Source organism: Bactrocera oleae, chromosome 2 (genome assembly GCF_042242935.1).
Source record: "Bactrocera oleae isolate idBacOlea1 chromosome 2, idBacOlea1, whole genome shotgun sequence".
In the NCBI taxonomy this organism is placed as follows: domain Eukaryota; kingdom Metazoa; phylum Arthropoda; class Insecta; order Diptera; family Tephritidae; genus Bactrocera; species Bactrocera oleae.
Window position 1 is genome coordinate 13,458,634 of NC_091536.1, and position 22,638 is coordinate 13,481,271.

Genomic DNA, 22,638 nt, shown 5'->3' on the forward strand with positions numbered 1-22,638 from the left:
CTATCTTTCTAATGACACAGAATGCTTCCTAGGGCACTTGACAGTCTGAATCTAACGTACATCATTTTTGCAGTAATTAAGAAACAATAACGTTTTTGCCTCGCAGTTAGATAGACACACATCTGTCTGACACTTTCACGTAATTTCCAGTACACACACCAGTTTCGGTTTTGATGTGACTTACAGCATATGCTGTTTGCAGGTAACAATAATAGGAAATGTTTGTCGGTACGCACATATGTCAGACTAACTCATTTACATAGATGACAGATGCAAAACTAGTAGGCAGAAACAATTTGAAGCCATGTACGTATGCTTCTTAATGATAACTCTGTAATTTATTTCTACAGCAGTTTAAGACGATATAATCGTTAAGAGTAATTTGAACTGGCCGGCATTAAAATGGTAGCAAATGTGTATTCTTTGGTATTCAAAATAGACAAAGTAACTTTATATAATTAGTAAGCATTTACAAAGATTCAGAATCTCATATTCGGTATAAGGGCTAGAGGTAGATGTAAGTTATTTTCATTCTTTCTTGAACTAAGCCACATTATAGTTAAGAAAGCAAATTAATGATCCATAAGAAATTTCATGGAAATAACTCGTAAAATAAAGAAGTGTTTTCCATACAAGTACAAGGACAAGAATTTCATTGTTTAGTTTGAATGACAGTTATGTGCTATATTAGTGAAGGACTAGTTTTCGTATATACCGACATACGGACGAACAGACAAACGGATGAGGCTAAACCGGACTCAGCTCGTCATGCTAATCATTTATATAATTGGTAAATACATTTTGTAGGGTCTCCAACGTTTCCTTCTTGGTGTGACGAATTTCGTGGCCTGTTCAGGGTATAAAAATACAATATAAAATTAAAAGAAAAATGGCGGATTATATATTCTGCTTATACAATAATGCTAGAGAAAAATTTGGACCGATTTGGATTATTATACTACCGATCTATATCGGCCAATGTGTGAGTTATCCTCAATGAATGAATATGAATTCAATCAATAAAGACCTTCTACTAACCCACTTTATTGACTGTTTTTGTTGGTCAATATATTTATGTATGTATATAAAATATTTTATGGAATTTAAGTTGGTTGAGTCTATATCTAATTTGAGTTAATTATGTTGATTTTAATATAAATATTGCAAACACACAACAAAATATAGTAATGAGTTGAAATGAGTCTATGTTCAATCAATACCAAAGGTTGTATGTTGCCAAAATTAAAACCATTTACGGTTTCGTCGTAAAATAAATTTTATTTACATTTACATTATTTTTTACATCATTTGAAATTATTTCTACTACTTTCTTTACTTTCTTGGTAATTTTTATACCCTGAAAAGGGTAACACCGAATAGGAAACGCCTGAAACCCTCTATAATACATTTTTAAATGATTAGCAAGACGAGCTGAGTCGCTTAGGTCATGTCCATCCGTGCGTACGTCTGCTTCTGTATACGCAAACTAGTCCTTCAGTTTTTGAAATATGGACCTGGAATTTTGCACACCTCCTTGGCTCCCTAAAGAGTTACTCACTTGTGAGAATCGCCGATATCGGATTACTATAGCACATAGCTGCCATACTAACAAAACTATCGGTATCTAGTGCTTGTATGGCACAATTTATCATTTCACGAGATATCTTCACGAAATTTGACATGAATCATTGTCTAAGACCATGGCGTAATAACCGAAGAAATTGTTTGAATTGGTTCACTATAGCATATAGCTGTCATATCTGCTGAAGGATCAAAATCAAGTGCTTGTAAGGAATCGTTTGTATATGTAAATGGTATTAAACTTTAGTAGAACCGAAGTTAACGTTTTTTCTTGGTTTTGTTTCAGTTTGATATTGATACTAAAAAAAAGACCCAGTTAGTTATTTTAGCTGAAAAAATCTGATGGGTTTCATGTAGATGTTAAGGGCATTGAGTTCTGATTCATTAGATATTGGTAATAGATATTTTAATGATAGAGTTAGAAGGCCTACACAAATAGTTATTATTTGTGAAAATTAAAGGGTTTTAGTACTACACCCATATCCGTATACAATTCAAATCAATGGATATCTCAGTGTTAGTTTATTTAATCACGGAAGTGCTACCAAATAATTAAACATGAAATTCGCAATTATTGTTGTTTAACAAAAGGATGATATATTGACTCCACAGCACCCTCTTGCAGCGGTTCTTAAAAGAAATACTTTAATAATTTCTGACTGCGTCTGATATTACCTATATACATATAAATATGAAGGCAGCACTCATCCAGAAGAGGCCATCTTTGATCAATAGAGGCCGAATTGTGTTCCATCAAGACAACGCCAGGCCACACACATCTTTGGTGACGCGCCAGAAGCTCCGCTAGCTCGGACGGGAGGTCTTATTGCACCCACCTTATAGGCCGGACCTGGCACCAAGTGATTACCATCTTTTCCTGTCCATGGCGAACGCGCTTAATGGTGAGAAGTTGGCCTCAAGAGAGGCCTGTGAAAATTGGTTCTCCGAGTTTTTTGCCAATAGGGACGCAGTCTTCTACGAGAGGGGTATAGTGAGGTTGACATCGCGTTGGCAACAAGTTTACGAACAAAACGGCGCATACTTGACTTAAATCGGACGAATGTACACAAAGTTATTATCTTTTGAAAAATCAATAAAAAACCTAACGAACTTCTTACCTGACCTAATATGTATATGTATTCTTGCATACTAGGTGCAAAATTTTTTTTTTTTTTCACTCGGTTTATGCTTAGCGAGTTGGAAGTACAACAAAGTTCCGTTTACTATCTTGTTTTCTTTTTTGTTAAACACTTTGTTTTTCTTTTTGTGAAGCGCCGTTGTGGTCTAAAGATTTAATTATAGATATGAAATTGGTGTATTAGTATAAAAATGTTGATGCTAATGGTAGTCTTTGTGTGGCAACGCAAAACATAGCGCGAAAGTTAAATGATTTTAAATTTGCCAAATGTTTATTATTTGCTGCCTTTTTACCTGTACAAAAATAGTAATTCTAAGATCTGCACGAGTGCTACTATATATAATGGAAATCGTTTAAAGATACATAAATACAATTTTTTTTTTTTAAATATAAATCTCATTTTACTTCGAAATAAAAAAAAAATATGTGTGCGTTGCACCAAACACTTTTCCAAACAGCACAGGCTTCTTATATTTTCCCAGCAAGACATTTTATCGCTATTTCATGTAAATATATGCAACTCGTTGGAATTTCCGTCGGATGGAAATATTATTCCCAACAGTATTTGCATTTGTATTCCTGTCTTTGGCACATACGAATACACATCTGCCGTTTGCTCTGCTGGCAGCTCGCAGATAATTGAAACACACCTTTTCACATACGACAACCAACACACATATATAAATAGTATGCAAAGCAATAGCACTATAAACTGCAAATTCTAATAATGCTTCACCATCGACCGCTGTTTTGCGTTTTTCGGCAAATTTTAGCAATTCCACACCATAATACCCTGCCCTTTCTGGCATTGTCCATAACATTCGTGCAGCGTGTGCTTTCATATATTCCATTTTCTGGACACTATCAGTAGTTTAGGTATTAGTAACGGCACGTTTCAAACGAGCTCGTGTGTACACAAATTACAACGGCAAATTGGCGTTGTAAATGCAGTTAAAACATAATGTGAACATGGCGTTCCACAACGAAAATCAACCATGAAAAGCAAATTTAAATTGCTGGCAACCTCTTTACAAATGCAATGTTTAAGTATGCATGCACAATATTAGCATGTATTGGTTAGTAATTATCGGCACCAATGTGTGGTGTGTGGCGTATATGTACGTAACTAGTTAGCCATTCAATGTCTGGTGCATTTTAATTTTAAAAATTTTAAGTTAAAACGTTAAATATAATAATTGTAGAAATTAAGTGTAGTTGTTTGAAATAAATGGGTTACTTATATGGCAAGCAGTATATGTTTCCTTTATGATCTTTTGCTGAAATAATTCTCAATTTTCATATCATTAGTATATTTTCTAAATAAGTTAATAGACTAGAGAATAATATATATATATATATATAGATTTATAATTCTATTCAGGTTATTAAACTTTCACATACTTTCTTTCATTTAGTTGCCGTTTATATGATAGACCTCTGCTGTTCTCTACAGTAAGAGGGCAAGAAAAACTCTTTATGTTGATTGTATGAGTGATTGATTGATGAGATTGTATGATAGGCATTGAGATCGTTCATCTAAAACCAAATTTAGCAATGCCCATTGTATTTCAAGCTGATCATCACATTTATAATCAGATGTGGGGTAACGTTAGCTAATTTCACTGAGTTTGGGTCAACATGACTGTAGTGGTTTGTGATATAGGTATATTAAACCTTGTAAACCGCCTCCATTTGCCAAACGTATTCTACCCACGCATGTTCCAAAAAGAGAATTAAAGTTCTTTATTGTATGAGCACATATAATTAATTGTAGTTAATTATAAAATAAAACATAAACGTGTTTCGCATAATATCGACTTGAGGGTATGAAACTCGTAGGACAATCGCTCTTCTAAAATAACAAGCTTCCCAAAATGCCAAGGAAGCTATGCACCAAGTCTGCTAGTTTAAAATTTACTCAAGTCAATTGTTGGTTGCACAGACGGATAAAATTAAAAAGCATTTCTACTCGCTTGCTGTATATCTCATTCAGTTTATTTTTAAAAGCTTTATACCACCCTTTTACTTCACTCATCACTTTAAGTTAATACTCATACGCCATGTGTGTCATTAAAGCATAAAACTTTAATTGAAGCAAACGAAAGTGCACACATAATACAATATTTACAAAATTTGTGTATGAAAAGTCATTGTATTTGATTATGTATAATCACTGGCTTAACCAATGTGCCTTGTAGCCCGTTTAGCATTCGAGTAAGTAATCCCACACATTAGTGCGACTAATAGACTGCTAGTAAACATTAAAATAAGCCAAATATACCAGCTATCGATTTGCAGCATCTGGTGTTAGTTTGACTGCCTTAATGGGCGCCCTAAAGCACTGACCACTCAATTAAATCCGATCGACGTGTGACTATAATTAGCAGGAGCACTAGGCGTTGTTGCTTAGACACGAATGTATATTTGCTCTGTTTTGTTCACGAGTTGCACACTCGGAGTGTTAAGTGTTGAGTACTCACATCTAAGAGTGCGTATTTGGCATTAGCACTAAAATTCACCTTCATACTTGTACATATGTGGATGCAGATAATCTAAATGGTGCAATTATACATTCTAAAACACATACACTCAATGTTGGCAATGTTGGTAGCTGGTTGCTATTGGTCATGCAACCGCATCTTGTTGAAGCGGTCATCAGCTTGAGGTCGCACGCGTATCCTGCCGTTATTTACATCACCTGATGGTAGACAAATATAGAGCAGTTGCGTCTAACTAACACATACGCCAATTGTGTGTGGAGCGAGTATGTTTAAGGTATATTTGTATATATCAGGTGAGATGCACACGTGCATATTTAGCACACGCGTTCATTGTTGTAGTTAACTTTTGTTGTGTATGTAGTGTTCAAACCTACTGACATGGAATATTTCCGACATTACGTATACGCCGTGTCATTTCTAATATAATTCCCTGGAGGAAGGCTATACAATATTTTGCTTGTGAATCTTTAAGCTACTAACGGCTCTTTAACAATAACAAATTGGAAGTGAGGTTGCACTAGTTGTAGTATATTAGAGAAGTATATGCTGGAAATATAGTGAATTGTCTAATAATTTAATCAGCGGTTTTATGATTATTTTTAATATTTCTACTTATAAGATAATAAACTCGTTTTGTGATAATTTAAGATTTGTGAGAACCAAGAAGGCAGCAACTCTCACATTAAAGAATTTTAAGATTATCAAAACCCAACTGAAACTCTTGTTTTAATAGAGTAACACCCACCTTGTTCCTGAAATAACTTGCGGCAAATATTTCAGTCATAAAAAAAAATAAAATTTAATTATGGAAATTTCACTGAGTACACCAAAAATGTGATGGCATCTTGCTAAACAATCCACTTAATACACCCGCGCGCTTAAGCATAATAAATATTTGCCTGTGCCAGCGCTACACGTGGGCAAACAGAGTTCCAGACGTCAAAGTAAATACAAATATAATAAGACAAACGAGTGATACATACGCGCACATGCACAAACACAGCGATATAGGTATAGAAAGCTCTAAGAATAGCTGCAGCAACCCGAACAAATAAACTAATAACAGTAGTCATTGCCTGTGTCAGAAAATAATTTAACATTAAAGTTAATAGGTGTATGACAATCTTGCATAATTATTTAGACAGGTACACATATGCTTTTTCAGCATATTTGGTATACCAATCATGCGCTCCTCTGGTATTCGTTCAAACAGCCGTTATTTCTCTGTAAGTTCCGCGGCCTCACTTAAACAGCGCATCATACTCATGTTTAGAAACTTATCCATTGAGTTGTGCTTCTTTAACATTATATTTATAGACGTAAGTACACAGGTATCTACAAAAATAAAAATTTGCGAGCATTCCTCTTTGATGAGCACTTTCTGCAAAACACCATGCGAATATTACTGCAAATACTTTGAATGTTTGGCGAAAAATATTTATTAAATTCAACTAACAATAAATGCAAAATATTGAAATTCCGTGAATTGAACATAGTGCCTCAATATATGTCTATAGACGCAGTGTGGCTTACATAACATATACAAATTTATGGAGAACGTGAAGATATCCACAGGTATATATCATGTTATTCTTTTTGCTTCAATTTTCGCACTTGAAAGTAAAGCTACGAAATAGATAAGCGTACGCAATTGGTATGTGGCCCAGAATTGACGCCGTTGGACATCTATACCATGTAGTAACATAATAGTCTATTACTACAGCGTATACAAATATACTTTACATACTTGTATACTTGTAGATACAAAATAAATAAATACATTTTGTACGTTTTCAGGGTGTGCCATCATTTTTATTAATATGTATGGCATATATGTCTGTATGGAATTTATCAATGATTCAAGAATTGTTGAATTAAAATTTCTTTTTCAAATGCACCCATTTAAAAGGTTACGGGAAGTCTAATGTCAGCTCTGGCTACATTTCAAGCAGCGGTAATAGCTGAAACCATCATTCGAAACTCGCCGCAAAAAGATTACTCTGTAGCGAAGATTTCAATTGACTACTTCAAGCTTTAGGGGTTAGATAAATCTTGAGCCTTAATAAAAGTCCCACTTTGAGCACTTATTCGGAGTGTAAGTAATTAGAAATCAAATTCCTCCTTTAAATCCATAAGAAACAGGTCTCTGAGTGGTGGTGTGAAAGCAACGTTTAGTGTGTCTATCTTCGGAAGGCTTCACAGGAGGCCTTAGAGCCGACGATATTTCCAACAGCTGGTGGTAACTAAAGAAAATAAAAAATTAGATTTAATCTACACAAAACTTAAGACGAAAGTACGATTGTTTTTAGCTTTACATCAATTTGTAGTGAACATCAATAGTGCGGTTTTGTTAAAAAAAATTAAATTTTTAATCAATGAAGGTACAGTATACTCTTTATAAATAAATAATAACAATAAAAAAATATATTTGAAAATTGCAGTTTCAAGAAAAACATGTTTAAAGCTTTGTAGTCATAAGCTGTCTGACCCAGACGCTTCGACGCTATAGCGGATTTCGCAGTGAATAATGGCTTTAGGAACCTAAAGTGGACATTAAGCACAAAAAATCGATTATATATTAATCCCAACTGGCTTAGAGCGTTCTATGTTACATATTTACAATTATACTGGAGTGAGTTTTCCAAAAGCTATCTATATATACGTATACGTTCAGTCTAAGATACATTATTTATTTGCCGATATATGCGATATAAAGTCAGACGTAAATCTTTCTATTAATTATAAGGAGGCTATAATCCTTGACCCGATACAAGCCATTTTTGACATATAGAAAAATTTTTATTAGAGTAAAATGATCTTCGAATTTCTATAATATGTCTCACAGATTGACCGATATTTTCTATAAAATGTTCGCTTCAGGAACTGTGGTCAACATATTCGGTATCTGTGGGCTTGAATAGTTTTAGTCCGATTTAGAAAATTGTTGAGAAAAAGATGGGGTACCTCAAAGGTACTTTTTGCATACTGGAAAGTGAAAGAATCAGATGGAATTTAAAATTGTGTTATTTTGGAAGTAGGCGTGGCTGTTGTCCGATTTTGCCCATTTACATCATTGAAAAATAGGATTGCAAAGATAATAAAAGTATTACGTACCAAATTTGGTCGATATCGGTTGAGTAGGTGCAGATATATGAGTTTTCACCGAAATATGGGCCGAGCCACGCCCATTGTCTAAATTTTACAACAATTCTTAAAAAGTTCTTTTGTGTCATTATAGGTGTAATTTTTTTTGTTTCTGGCGCGCTCAATAATTAATTTCTCGCGCTTTCAGTAGTTTTTAATAGAACCGTTATATGGGCAATCGGACAGATGGACCAACAAACAGACATCCAGATTTGGACACGTCTCGTCATCATGATCATTTATATATACATATATATAGTTTTAGGTGATACAAACAACCGTAAAGTGAGAAAAACGATTATACTCTGTAGCAGCATGTTGCAAGAGTATACAAACTGACGCTAAAATTAATGACACTTCTCTGCTCGAGCTCTGCTTACACTTGAGTGTTAAAATAAAATCGAAACATTCCAAACAAAATTTGAGAATAATTTCACTAGGGTACAACTACTATGTCATAAGAACGTAACCAGAGAAGTAGGACAAATAAATTGTTTTAGAAATATTTGATATTATTTAACAGAGTTCGCAGTCATATAACAGGAATAGAAGCAAGTGCAAAGGAATGCTAGTTTGCCCGCTCGGCCGCAGCTAGAGACATCATTCCCCTAAACTGGCCTAGAGCAATCAGTCCCTTCAAAGATTGTTTGAAGCAATGGATCATAGAGGCACATCAAAGTTACTTTGGGTAGTGTTGATAGTGAACAGACCAAAAAACTTCTACTTGTACTTCTAGGCAAAAAGGAACTTAGTAATACTATAGGGGTCATCACAGCGCGCCTACTCTGAAGATAATTCATTTCCAGAAAATTACTTAAAATTTCCACAATTGGCCTAATGATGATTCAAGTAGGACTGCCTGCGGTCTGGCCTTTCTGCGCCTCTTTTTTCTACCAACCATTATTATTTGAAGCGGTAACGCACCCACTGATCATCACGCTCTCTTCTGACCAGATATGCTTAATGTAAACAAATACCAGTCTAAGTTAAAATCGTTCTAACTCAGTTGAACGACTTTAAGCGCCCACTTTCGATAAAGATTTAAGCCGTCTTTAGATTTTTTTTTAGATAATCAAGTGTTTTAGATACGTCTAATGACTTTTTAGTATCACAAAAGTCATGCCTGCAATTATCCAAAAAATTAAATAAAATATCCATAGTAAATCTCAACAAGGCATTTTGAACCTATCACAAATCGGTTTATATACTTAAATCAACGTCATGTTCAAATAGTTAATTAAATCGTTATAATTTATTTGAGCAACTGCAATTTACTTAAGCGTACTTACACTTATACTCCTACACTATCATCTATCTTTCTACCTCACTTTTTTTTTATACGCACACTTTCGCTTAATTTAGCAGCATTCGTTAACATTTTTTTTCTTTTCTGTTTTCTTACTTTCTTTACTCACGCTTGTGTAGGTGCACCATTGCCATGGCAAGGATTGAAAATGGCTCGTCATTTGCCACCAGTCTGCTTGCAGCAGTTGCCCGATGTCACGGCGCAGGGAAGTGTGAAAATGTCACGCGGTCGTTACAAGCAATTGACACGCCTGTTACCCTACCTGAAGACGGAGAGCGAAGATTGCCTTTACTTGAACGTGTATGTGCCGCGTGTGGGTAAGTTCAATTATATGTATATCTATATATATGTATGTGTACAAATACACGGATATATCGCATTATATTTGTGTAATGCCATGAATACCTGCCGCGTGTTAACCTTAAACTCCCATCGTGTTCGAGTGCTTATTGCTCCCTCTACGCTTACATGGAGTTATGTGTCAGTATATTGACACCTTTTTTTTCGCACAACATTCGCCTACCAATCCATTTAACAAAGTCAAATTTAATGCCGTACAACTTTTTCTTGTATTCGCTGCAGATGCTGTATACGACACGTCCAACGCCTACGATATGGACACACAATCCACAAAACGTTTACCGGTAATGGTGTACGTGCATGGCGAATCTTTTGAGTGGAATAGTGGTAATCCCTACGATGGCTCAGTGCTCGCCAGCTATGGGCAAGTCATTGTTGTTACCATTAATTATCGGCTCGGTGTAATGGGTAAGTGCAAAGTTGCTATTTTATTTGTATACTTCAGTAAAAAATACTTATATATAATTGCAGACATATGTATATACAATAGGGTATAACTGTCTGTATTTTTCGATGTAGAACATGTTTAACCTTTTTCATAGATTAAAATCAAGTAAATTGGTGCGCGACAAAATATCAGCTTGTATTAAAACTAAAGTTAGATACTCATATTAAAGTGTTTTTGTTGGCGTTTTGGCTTAGTTGAGGATACCTAAAGTCTAATAAAATTGACTAATCGAAAATTTCTTAAATTCATGTAGAATTTTATATTATACAATGTATTCAATGTCGACTAAATTCCAAACAGGCATGGCACAAATAATTATGAGCTTTTGTGAGAAGCTTCTCCTGACAGACAAATCCTTCCGAGTATTATTACAGCCAAGCAAAATAGCATGGTTTAAAAAATCATTTCCGCTTATTTTGTTTCGACCGAATACCAAAATATTCCTAGGTGCCAAATCGAAATTTTTATGCCACAAAATCTTCTTTTTTTTTGGTAAATGATATTCCGGTAGTGCCGGATATTTGCTAGGATTATCAAAAAAAAAAAATTAATGAGTGATGTAGTAGATCCTTGCAAGCGATGCTATTAATATTTTTTGGAAACTTTATCGTCAGTTATTAAACATTATACTAAACGATTTAGAGGAATTGGGTATAGTCTCGGAGTCGTTTAGGAGTCTTACTACGTTTGCAATGCGACCATGAAGAATTAAGCAGACAAGACAAAGAAAACTCAAGCTTATCAATTTCAGCGAGTTGGTCAACTATACATACCCTGAATAGGATATATTAAGTTTGCCACACAATTTGTAACACTCAAGGGGGAGACCCAACAAAAACGATCAGCATGATGAGCTGAGTCGATTTAGCCATGTCCGTCTATATATACGTGTATATACGTCCCTCTGTTTTTAAGATATCGATCCGAAGTTTTGGACACGTCTTTTTCTCACAAAGAACCTACTCATTTGTTGGAATCGCCGATATCGGACAACTATAGCATACAGCTGTTAAACAAACTGAACAATCAAATTCAAGTTCTTGTTTGAAACCCTTTTTTATTTAAAAATATATCTTCACAAAATTTTACGTATTCTAAGTCCAAATTCAAAGCTAATTGCTTATATCGGACTACTATAGCAAATATATATATAGCAAATATATCAAGATAACGTTTTTTATACGCTTTTATGCTAAAAAAAAAAGTGCACCTGTAAAAGGTAGCAGACGATGTTAACATTTTTTCTTGTTTTAATAAAAAATAAAACACATTATATTATCATACAATTGAACTGTCCTTGTTCTCTTTTATCGTAACTTACTACAGTTTTCCTTTTCTCATTGAAAATATTCGTATTTCACAGGTTTTCTGAAGCCCAGTATTGATGAGAATACTGTCGCGAATTTCGGACTACTCGATCAAATTGCCGCCTTGCATTGGATTAAGGAGAATATAGCATCTTTCGGCGGCGATAAGGACAGCGTAACGCTCATGGGACACAGCACAGGTGCTGCGTGCGTAAATTATTTGATGATATCGCCTGTTGCATCCGGTAGGCAATAATTGTCGTACACGCACACATATACACGGGGACAGGTGTCAAGCTACCGCTGTGAATGGGTTTTCACGAAGACACGATATCCTGTCACTTATCACATATTTACACTTCAATTTCATTTAAATTAATTGAATCTCCTCTACTTTTCATATTGTCGCTGTGACCCGCTTGGCTGCGCAACGCTTGCTGGCTGGCGCCTTTGTCTTTCACTTTGACGGGCTAACACCGCCTCTCTAGGACTCTTTCACCGCGCCATACTTATGTCGGGTTCAGCTATGTCAGACTGGGCGGTCAGTAATCATTCGCTTCAGCTCACTATGCAAATCGCTCACACGCTCAATTGTCCCTTAAACGATGACAACGAGGAGATGCTGTCCTGCTTGCGACAAAAGCGGTAAGTTATGTAATTATACAATACTCGTAGCAGCGTGATGGTGGTTACGCCCAGTATCACGTTTTCATTTGGGATGACATCTCACATTTCAAATTCTATTGATTCTCACCAGCCTAGCATGGCACTAAGCAGTATTATTCAATTATGTGTGTGTGTGTTTGTGTGGATTGGTGAAGATAAGGTTGGGCCCAGTTTGGACAAATAATTTAGGATTTGTGTTTGTATAGACACTTTGAGCTCTGCTCGTGCAGCTTAATATCGGTAAAGCGCCTTACTTAAGCGGCCATATTTGTGTGGTTTGGTTTGGCGTAATGTGCGTCGTCATTACTGTCGATTTTATTACACACTGTACGAAATTTGTTGCCATGACTTACATTAATATTTGATTAATTAATCAGAATACGGATTAATTAATTGTGTTCGTTCTTTGATAAGGCAAAAATAGTGTGATGTAATAAGCTTTTCGAAAGTATTAATTGTATGGCCTTTTTTAGGTAAAGAGCTTTCTACCTTTACGCTCTTATACGTAACTCGTACTTAATAATAAAATCTGACAATAGGCACGCCCACCCTTAATAGAATGATTACATTGAAATCTATTGAAAAGGAGACACAGTGTTAAAAAAAAATTGAAAGCGCCAAAAACTTATTTGTATAGATGAGTTTACAAATTAAATACTTCAATTGTAATATACATACATCTTTATAATATAGTTTAAATATAGCCGCTTAGGTCGAACCACAACTACGACTTTTAGCTTTTTTCACTTTTTTTCAAGCATCGCTAGAGATCTCGAATCTAAATTCAGCGGGTTAAGAAGCTCTAATATTGAAAATATATAAGGCTAACATTCTATATATGAGTCTGTGAGATATCCTTATGAAGTTATGTAGACATCTTTGTCATTTATTGCCAAAAATGGATGTTAATGATCCCGATCTTATATAAAATATAATTAATTACATACTTCATCTTGAAAAAAAATCAAAATTAATTTACCACTACAAATTTATTCCAATAGGCCACACAGTCATTTTTTTTTATATATATTTTTTATATTGTAAAATTATCGTTTTTGGTGATTCTCAAAGTGGATCTGATTTCAAAAATGTTCAAAAAAGAAAAGCCGTAATATGGAAGCCAAAAAGAAATAATTTGTATATATTTTGTTTTTCATTTGAGTATTTTCAGACTATCTTACTCTGATTTAATAATTTTTGGATTTGGCACTGCATACAAAGAATGGTTTTTTCTGGTAGAACTCGCGTTGCATCCATAGTACTTCTTGAATTAAAGTCTTTCTCGAGTCCAGGTATTCCTTACCATACGAATATTAAAAGAAGTGCATGCTTTCTTTTTGTAAACGTCTCAGTCTGAGTTTTCCACATTTTAAGCTTATCTTAGAATTTTATTCAGCTCACACACACACAGTCATGCTGAACGAAGCAGATACTTTTTAAACTTTCTCACCTATTTGTATGACTTAATTAACATTCTTGCGATTTGCATTTCCAACTTCTTTTCCTTACTTTATTATTATAATTCCTTGCACCGCGTGAAGAAATTTCCAGCGACTTTTATTGGTTACACTTTGTAATTTTAATTAAAACATCAAATTCGTGCTCAGTGTAGTCGATGCTTGTCATCCTCAGTTGCACTCAATTGAGCAATAGTTAAAGCGAAAGGGGGAATGGGCGTTTGGCATGAATAATCTTACGATCAATTTGCAATTCAATGTAATGCAATGTAGCGTTAATGCGATCAACGAGAGCAAAGCTACTTGACAGTGTGTTGGTCTTAAATTTAGCGCATATCTAGCAGCTAACAATGGAGACAGCTGGCTTTTGTTGCTAAAGTTAGCGCTGAATGTATGTGGGTGTGCGCGTGCATATACAAGAACTCAATTTGCCATAACTATTGTGCTTTATAGCTTACTTACTTAGCTTACTTAATAAAGTATGTACAGAACAAATATGCGCAGTACCGTTGCAAATGCGAAAGGATGCATTAAATTATATTAATTATTAAATAGGCAGCACATTACTGAACCATAAATTTATCAGTTTTTGTTTAGCTGTTTGCAGCCGTTTTCATGTATTTGTATGTTTAAATCAGTGCAAAATATTTTATGGGTTTCATAAGTTTTACTTTTGGCGTTATAGCAAAATCATTGCCTTAAACTAAATCACTGTGAATATTAATACAATTGAAACATATTTTGCGCCAGTTTTTTCTTATCATAATGCAAAATATTATACAAAATATATATTCACACTTTTACTCAAAAATATGTCGCTTGGCCCCAAGCAGTATTCACACATCCCAAAAAGGATGCCTCACTGTTTTCATGAATAATTGCTCGCATGTATACATACATATTCATGACAGCAAATTACTGAATTAGTACAGGCGCTTATTTCTTCATTCAATCATTTATTAATGGCTGTTGATGTATTTTTCCCACTTGCTAAATATCGACAACATTTATTGAAAGCAAATACTATCAATTTTATACGTAATTTTAATTGTACGGTTTGGGTGTGTGCGCAAAATAAATTAATTTCATACACAAAGCTCTGAATTATGGATTTAAATACATATTGTATCCGCCATTTTAAAACATTTAAAATATTAATAATGGAATTATCGCAATATTTGTTACCTTAAACAACCACTACTACTCCCACAGAGTTAAAAATAAGTAATTAACTTAAAAAAAAAAAAAATCTACAATAATTCTCATGTAGCGCACATGGAGTTGATTGGTACTATTTTCATTAAGCTTTTATTGAAATTTTCCTAAATACGCACAAAATACGATGTTGATCTGAATTCACGATGTATTTGATTCTTTGCAGTTTAGCGCTCATAAATATTTAACTAATGCTAAAAGTTTTACTTTGTGTAAACTACCACAGGGTGATAGACAACCAATATGCTCCAGTAGTAAAATGTCACTCATACGTCACGGTCACCAAGTATGGTTGAATATGTATAAAATAAATGTATATTGTTTCTTAGAAACGGCGTTTGTTTTACCAAAATACTGTAAAGTCTTGTGCAAGCACTTGATTCCGATCGTGCAGTTTGTATAACAGCTATACCATATGCTGTACTTATTCAGTCTGAACAATTTTTTCAAAGATTGCACCATTTCTTTAGTTAGTAACCCATGGCAAATTTCGTGAAGATATCTCATCAAATGAAAAATATTGTCATAGAAGTACATAAATGTGATCGTTCAGTTTGTATGGCAGCGATAAGCTTTATTGGTCCGATATTGGTGGTTCTGATAAATGAGCAGCTTCTCGAGCAGAAAAGAACGTGTGCAAAATCTCAGATCGATATCTCAAAAACTGAGCAACTAGTTTGCTCATATACAGATTGTCATGCTAATCATTTATGTATACACTTATAGGGTCTCCGATGTTTCGTTCTGGGTGTTATAAACTTCGTGGCAAACTTAACATACCCCATGAAATTGTAATTTCTACGAAAAGTTGTTGCAAAGAAATGTAAAAAACTGTTTGACGCACATACATATATAGAATTATTAAATATATAATCATGCATTTTGCGATAATAAATATGAGGACAAAATTTACCTTTTAGCTCACCCTTTTATAAATGTATGCATTATATATTTATTCATAGTTTAAAAAGAATGAGTTAATGAAGAAAAGCCTTTTACGAATTGTAAATTTAAAAATTTCCATTATAAGTATTATATGTTTTTACCCAAATTTAAGAAATGTTTAGTCTTTGTAGGATTATTATTTTAGAAAAATGAGTGGTAAAAATGAAATAAACTTAATGTTTGATCTCAACAAAAGAGTAAATTTTAATAATAATTTATTTTTCATTATTTTCAACGAAGCACCATCAGTTGGTGTTGCTTCTTCCACAGTTTGATTAGCGCTGTTGCTTAAAATGCAGATTAGTCTGAAGACTATTTTCCAGGAAATTTATGTTCAAATATTTATTATCATTAAATATTCCCTCTTTAAACATCCAAATTACCTGTTAGTAGATTTAAATAAAAGCGCTACAACTACCTGATCGATTTGACCTAATTTCCCACCCGTGAGATTAGAAAATGAACAAATTCGGGCAACTTTTACGCACACGTCGCTTAAAAGGCCCTTTTTCATCGTTTTAACTTCAATTATTTAAACTAGTTAGTTCAAGTTGACGGAATTCATTTAATTTATACTATTCATACCATATAAAATACTTTATACTATTCATACCATATAAAGCAAATCACAAATATTTGAGGATCTCTGTACTTCCGTTTAAACTTTTACAATTTCGGTTAGTTACGTGGGTATCCAATGTTTAGTAGTAGCAGGTGTTTTATATTTGCCAACCTAAATATGCCTACAATTATGACATTTGTATGAAGTGAATGCAAAAAAAGCAAATAATTATCATATGGCAGATGTGAAGATTTTTCTTTAAAAAAGTGCCAACTGTAAATGATAGCAACATATGCGGTTGTGATTACAACACACAAAAAGCATTTTATTATAGAATTTAACAGCAGCAAAATAAACTTTTGCTAGCCTTTAGCTTAATATATTTTTATTTAATTCAACAACTTTTTAAAACATGCTGGCAAATTGTAAAGCAAATAAACATTTGTTGAGTTGTGTGAATCAAAGTGGTTGATGAGTGCGCATAAGCATCAAAAAGTTATATTTACGTCAAACCGAAGACATGCGAATAAAAACTTTTTGGACATAAATGTGGCAATTAAACTAACTAGTTGGAAAACAACTGCATTTATATAATAAAGTAATTTTCAATTATTTAGTGATGCCGCATGTCAAACCTTTATATACAGAGTAAGCTGACAAATTTGACAGAACGAGTTGAGTTTTAGTTGCCCAAATTCACATTTGTGCTGTGAAAAAGATGGATATTTTTTGTTCTGTTCATGTTTTGACGTGGGATTTAAATAATTTGAAAAGCCTGGTAATTTTGTTGTGCATTTGCATAAAGCTTTTCATTTAAGTATATGCTTTGTGAAAAATTTATGACATTTTTTAAATGAATATTAATTGCCTAAATTATTTTCTATTATTAAACATGATAGAAATATATCATATGCCATTGTATAATTTTTTTAATGGGAAAAAGCAAAGCTATTATATTCTCAGAATATATTTAAATGATATTTCCTTTTTATTAATTCGTTCATATTTTTAATATCATATTCACCTGCAGATAATCAATCATTGTGAAATAATGGAAATATGTTTACAAAATGTAAATTGCATACACATAGGGTATTCTTTTTGAAGTTATAAAATTTTGTTCAAGAATATTGATAGCTACGACGAGCTTGTGTTTGACATATATGTTCAACAAATTTTGTCAGAATGCCTTGCAAATAACATTGTAATAACGTCTATAAAAAGTAAAATTGTTTTACGAAATTTGAGTACTGCATGATAAACTTATTTTAAAACTTAATTTTCAGCAAAAAGTCCCATTGCTAATCGACCAGAGGGCTTCACCACAACACAAGAATTACTGTTTTTTGGCTTGAGTAATATGCATTTCGAAAACGTTATTGTTTCAAACATTTCAAAAATGAGGCTAAAACTAGAGCTTACCTTATTGGTTATCGCTGAGGACAAATAACTCGCGACTTCTGGAAAATGCGTGGGTAGGTAGTTAATCAGGTAGAGTGGATGTCTAACGACGCACCTAGACCTTTATTAGGCTAATTGTGAAACCAATGGAACTATATAAAAGACCCTCACTCTATTATGTTCGCTCTGAACCACCATCATCAATACAATAGGTTTTATATGAGCAACTTCTGAGGCATCTTCAAGAAACTCTCGATTCGTTTTTTATACAAAGCTTTGCATTTTCAAAAAAGCTGTTGTATAGTTTCTTCTTCGTCTACCTTCTAAAAGTTTTATTGTATGGTGTTCCTAGTCTGCGCTCATGTTTGCCAATTAAGCAGTGACCCGTTAGCACTTCTACTAGAGCTCTTATGTCATTCCTTTTGATAATTAAGGCTGGTTGTTGAACAAGTTAGTTCCACCGAGATTTAGCTATATCTATAACATACTTGTCTATTTAATATCTACAAGTAACCAGGGGCATATAAATTGTGTTGTGACCACACACTGATTATGAAAACAAGAAGGCTTTCGTCAATTGCTGTGATCTCCGCTTGGAAGACACTGCAGTGGTCTGGAAGAAGCAAAGCAATTTGGGTATCTAATTTTGCTGAAAAGGCACCAGCTCCCACTCGAGTATCTAGTTTGGACCCATCAGTGTAGATACTTATTCCTGTGTCCCTCTTCATCTCACTCATTTTCCACTCTTCCCTGGAAGTGAGGGCAATATGAAGTCCAATTTTAAGTTTAATTCTATATGAAAATCCGTTAGACGAGTATTGAGTAGAAATGGAATCTTTCTAGGTATGTAAATATCTTAAAATGTCGCGAGGGAACATTGCAATATTGTAGAATTGTATAATGAAACGACTCGTTTTTGATTAAAATCTTGCTACGATTGAGCACTATGAAAACATAATTTAGGGTGTTATTGATAGAATATGTCCATGCAATACGGGTTTGCATCCGCAATTCTGTTTAAACTCAAAACTTAAATACCAATTGAAGCCATTGTATTAATTTTTCTGCATTTTATTTGAAAGTAATATCTTTTGCCTTAAAAAAACACCCTTTGAAAGACCACGATTGCCTGTGTAAAACGAGTCTCACTTTAAGCACACATACTGATAGATATAATATATTTACATACATACCATTGCCTGCGTAAAATAAACATAGTAAGAGCGCAAAAAGCATTTTTCCTTTAACATATTTATATTTTCCACATTTACGCATAAATAACTCGGAATTTTCCAAGGCGTGTGCAATTTCATGCAATTTTACATTTCACACTTCCTTCGCTTTGTGAAATTATAAACTTTAGTTCAATGTAATTTGAATAAACTTGAAACTTTGTTAACGTAAGTAATGTACATTAAGTTTATTTAAATTTAATTGAAGTTTCGCATGCTCTTTTATTGCTGTGAAAATTGTAAATTACACTGTATTCGTATTTTAGTATTCAAAAGAAGCAGTATTAGCAAATTATATGGAAAGCTGGAAAGAAAATTGTTGACTTCATGTATTTAATATGATGCAATTAACACTAAATACATACTAGCACAAAGTTAAGCGCATTACAGCCCTTTTCATATTAAAGCAGCAGATATTTTTTGATCCTTGAATTGCTCTAAGTTTCACTGGTTGGAACCCGGTTCAACTTTTTTAACTACGCCTTCAAAATAAAAAAATTTTATTTTATGCAAAAATAATGGATTTTTTTCTATTATATCCCAATCAATTAGATGAATACGTTAAAAATTCCAACCTATGAGTTCATTCACAGTTTAGAGTATTCCATATCTTCTTTTAATCCAGTCCAGTTGGAGGTTTTTCTGATAAGCAAAAATTCGTTGGTTCCTTTATTGCCTTTCATAATTCATACTAAAGTTTTGCTTCGACGTTTTCAAAGTCTCCGGCTGACAAATGCTCACCAAATTGCGTAATACAATATTTTGCTCAATATCTTCTTATGCAGGTTGGTAGCCGAATGTCTCAAACAAATAAAAACAAGAAAATACGTTAACTTTGGTTGCACCGAAGCTATTATAACCTTCACAAGTATAAAAGATTCCATACATGAATTAGGTTTTGATCGGTCAGTTTTTTTAGCAGCTATATGCAGACCAATTTAGACAATCATCCATGCCAAATTTCTTGATGATATCTCGTCAAATGCAAGAGTTTTCCATACAAGCACTTGATAGCGATCGTTCAGTTTGTATGACAACTATACGCTATAGTAGTCTGACTTATACAATTTCTTCGGATATTACAATATTGCTTTAAAGGCAGCTCTATGTTAAAGTGGTTCAACACCGACGGTACCAAAAAACGAGCAGCTTCTAGCATAGAAAAGGGCGTGAGCAAAATTTCAGATCGATATCGTAAAAACTGAGAGACTAGTTCGCGTTTAAACAGAACGACAGACAGACGACAGTGGCTAAAACGATTTAGCTCCTCATGCTGATCATTTATATACATATATACTTATTTATATGGTCTCCGACGTTTCCTTTGGGTCTTGCAAACTTCATGGCAAACTTGTGTTCAGGGTAAATAAATTTGAGGTAAAAATAATTTTTAAGCTTAACAAACATGGAGTCATCTATTTGTGCTAGATTGGGATACGTCAACTGCGGCTGGTTGGTGATAGAAAAGTTGTTCTTGAAAGATAGTGTAACCACGTAAGTATAAGTCGTTGGCCAGCGTTTGCTGAGCGCACTTGAGCGTTCACCATCAAACACTAAAGTAGAGAAAAACGACTAACCCTGTTGACTATTCATTTTAATACGTCTAATTTTGGAAAATATGTATAAAGATATAAATTCACTGTTTCATTCATTTTTAAATATATATCAGCAGAAGCAGATATGTCCAGCTGCATTTTAATAAACTTTACTAAGGTATTTGCCATTCGACAAACGTTTATTCCTTCGCTACCATATACTTCTTCTAATTAGTAGCATCACAACAAAGCTTAATGCAAAGTTTTGAAAGTTGCAGCATTAACTTTTTAATTCTTTTTCGTTTGGCAGGATTTAGAACTTAGATGACATATTTGATGCTTCTACAAAAAATAAACTCTCCTTGCAATACACATATTTTTTTAAACATAAAAAGTTTTGATTCACTGCAAACATGCGCGTGTCTAAAATTTTGCAGAGAATCAATTTTCTTCACACAACATTTACTTCACAAACCTTTAAGCTTTCAAGTACACAATTTTATTATTTTATAGTCACACACAATTGATAGATGACAGCGCAAAAGTTTAGACAAATTCATTTTCCCAACACACGCGGCAGTTTGTTTGAAAGCCGAGTTACGCTTTACTACCACGTTCAGCTTTTATTGACGCAAATGCCATGACATCTTGAAATCAGGAAAAAAAAGAGAAATCCAAAATTTGAAGTTAAGCTAAAGAGTGTGTCAGCTTATCGTAGACATGCAACGCAGCTTAACAGCTTATTACTTAGTGCGCTAATAATATTATAAATGAACAAATCAATTTAGCAGCTGCGTCAATTCTTTTCTATTATTTAAATTTAAGTAAGCAGATGATTTTCGAAAAAATTTTCTTTTATTTGTTATTAATTCTTGTAGATGAAAATATAAATATTTACATATAAAAAATTTGATATTTTCATTAAATGGATTTTTTGAATGAAATTAAAGCATCTACCTAGAATAGCACTTTGTCAGCTGTTTTGAACTTGATGAAAATTGTTTGAGAGTATAAAATCCTGAAATTGCATGATGCTTCATACCAGCTGAATGGTGACTTAAGTCATGCTATCTATTGAAACAATAAATGATATTTTCTATAATTCAGTTCTGAGTTAGGTCCAGATACCTAAAATAAGGGCTGGAGAGCTCGTGCGAAAAATAACTGATGGCATTAATTTCTGTTTGGCATAATCTTATGTTACGGCGAACTATTATTTTGATTTTATACTCTGAATAGGATAAATAAAGTTTGCCACCTAGTTTCTAATATCCCGAGGAAAATATCAGAGACCCAAAAAAAAAATATACATATATAGATGATCAGCACTCTGTCTGCATATACGCGAATAAACTGAAGGACTAGTTTGTGCGATATCGATCTGAAGTTTTGCACAACTCCTTTTCTTTTTTAGAAGTTCATCAATTGTCAAAACCACCGATATTGCACTACTTAAACAAATAGTTGTAATACAAACTTATCGATCAAAATCAAGTTCTTGTCTGTAATATTTTGTTTTTATGCAGCGTGTTATTGCTTCGGTGCAACCGAAACATATAATTGCAATAACTTGGTAGTTTTTTTTTAAGTGTAAAAGCGACGAATTCATGTTCAACTCGTTGCATAAGAGTTATATCTGCAACTGCAAACTTGATCAGAAGGTCGATTCAGCTGTCTCAAATTAGTTAAATGCTACCTTCTTTGAGAATTCAGTGAGATTATTCAATTTCACACAAGGTAATTATGAAGTGAAAATGGTTGAAATTTGTTTATACATTTTCAGACCCCAACTTTTTATTTCTCAGAGTCAACGTATAGCGACTTTAATAGAAAACATATT

General features: G+C 33.6%; 1 protein-coding gene across 5 annotated transcripts in view; it reads left to right on the forward strand.

Moving 5' to 3' along the window:
- Window positions 1-22,638, forward strand: part of Nlg1 (Neuroligin 1) — a 104,962-nt gene that overhangs the window by 17,007 nt on the left and 65,317 nt on the right. For all 5 annotated transcript variants that reach the window (XM_070109406.1, XM_070109396.1, XM_070109407.1 and 2 more), the window contains exons 3-6: window positions 9,790-9,987; window positions 10,253-10,438; window positions 11,842-12,030; window positions 12,274-12,430. In XM_070109406.1, the coding sequence (XP_069965507.1) occupies window positions 9,790-9,987; window positions 10,253-10,438; window positions 11,842-12,030; window positions 12,274-12,430 (730 nt within the window). The remainder of the gene's footprint in view (window positions 1-9,789; window positions 9,988-10,252; window positions 10,439-11,841; window positions 12,031-12,273; window positions 12,431-22,638) is intronic.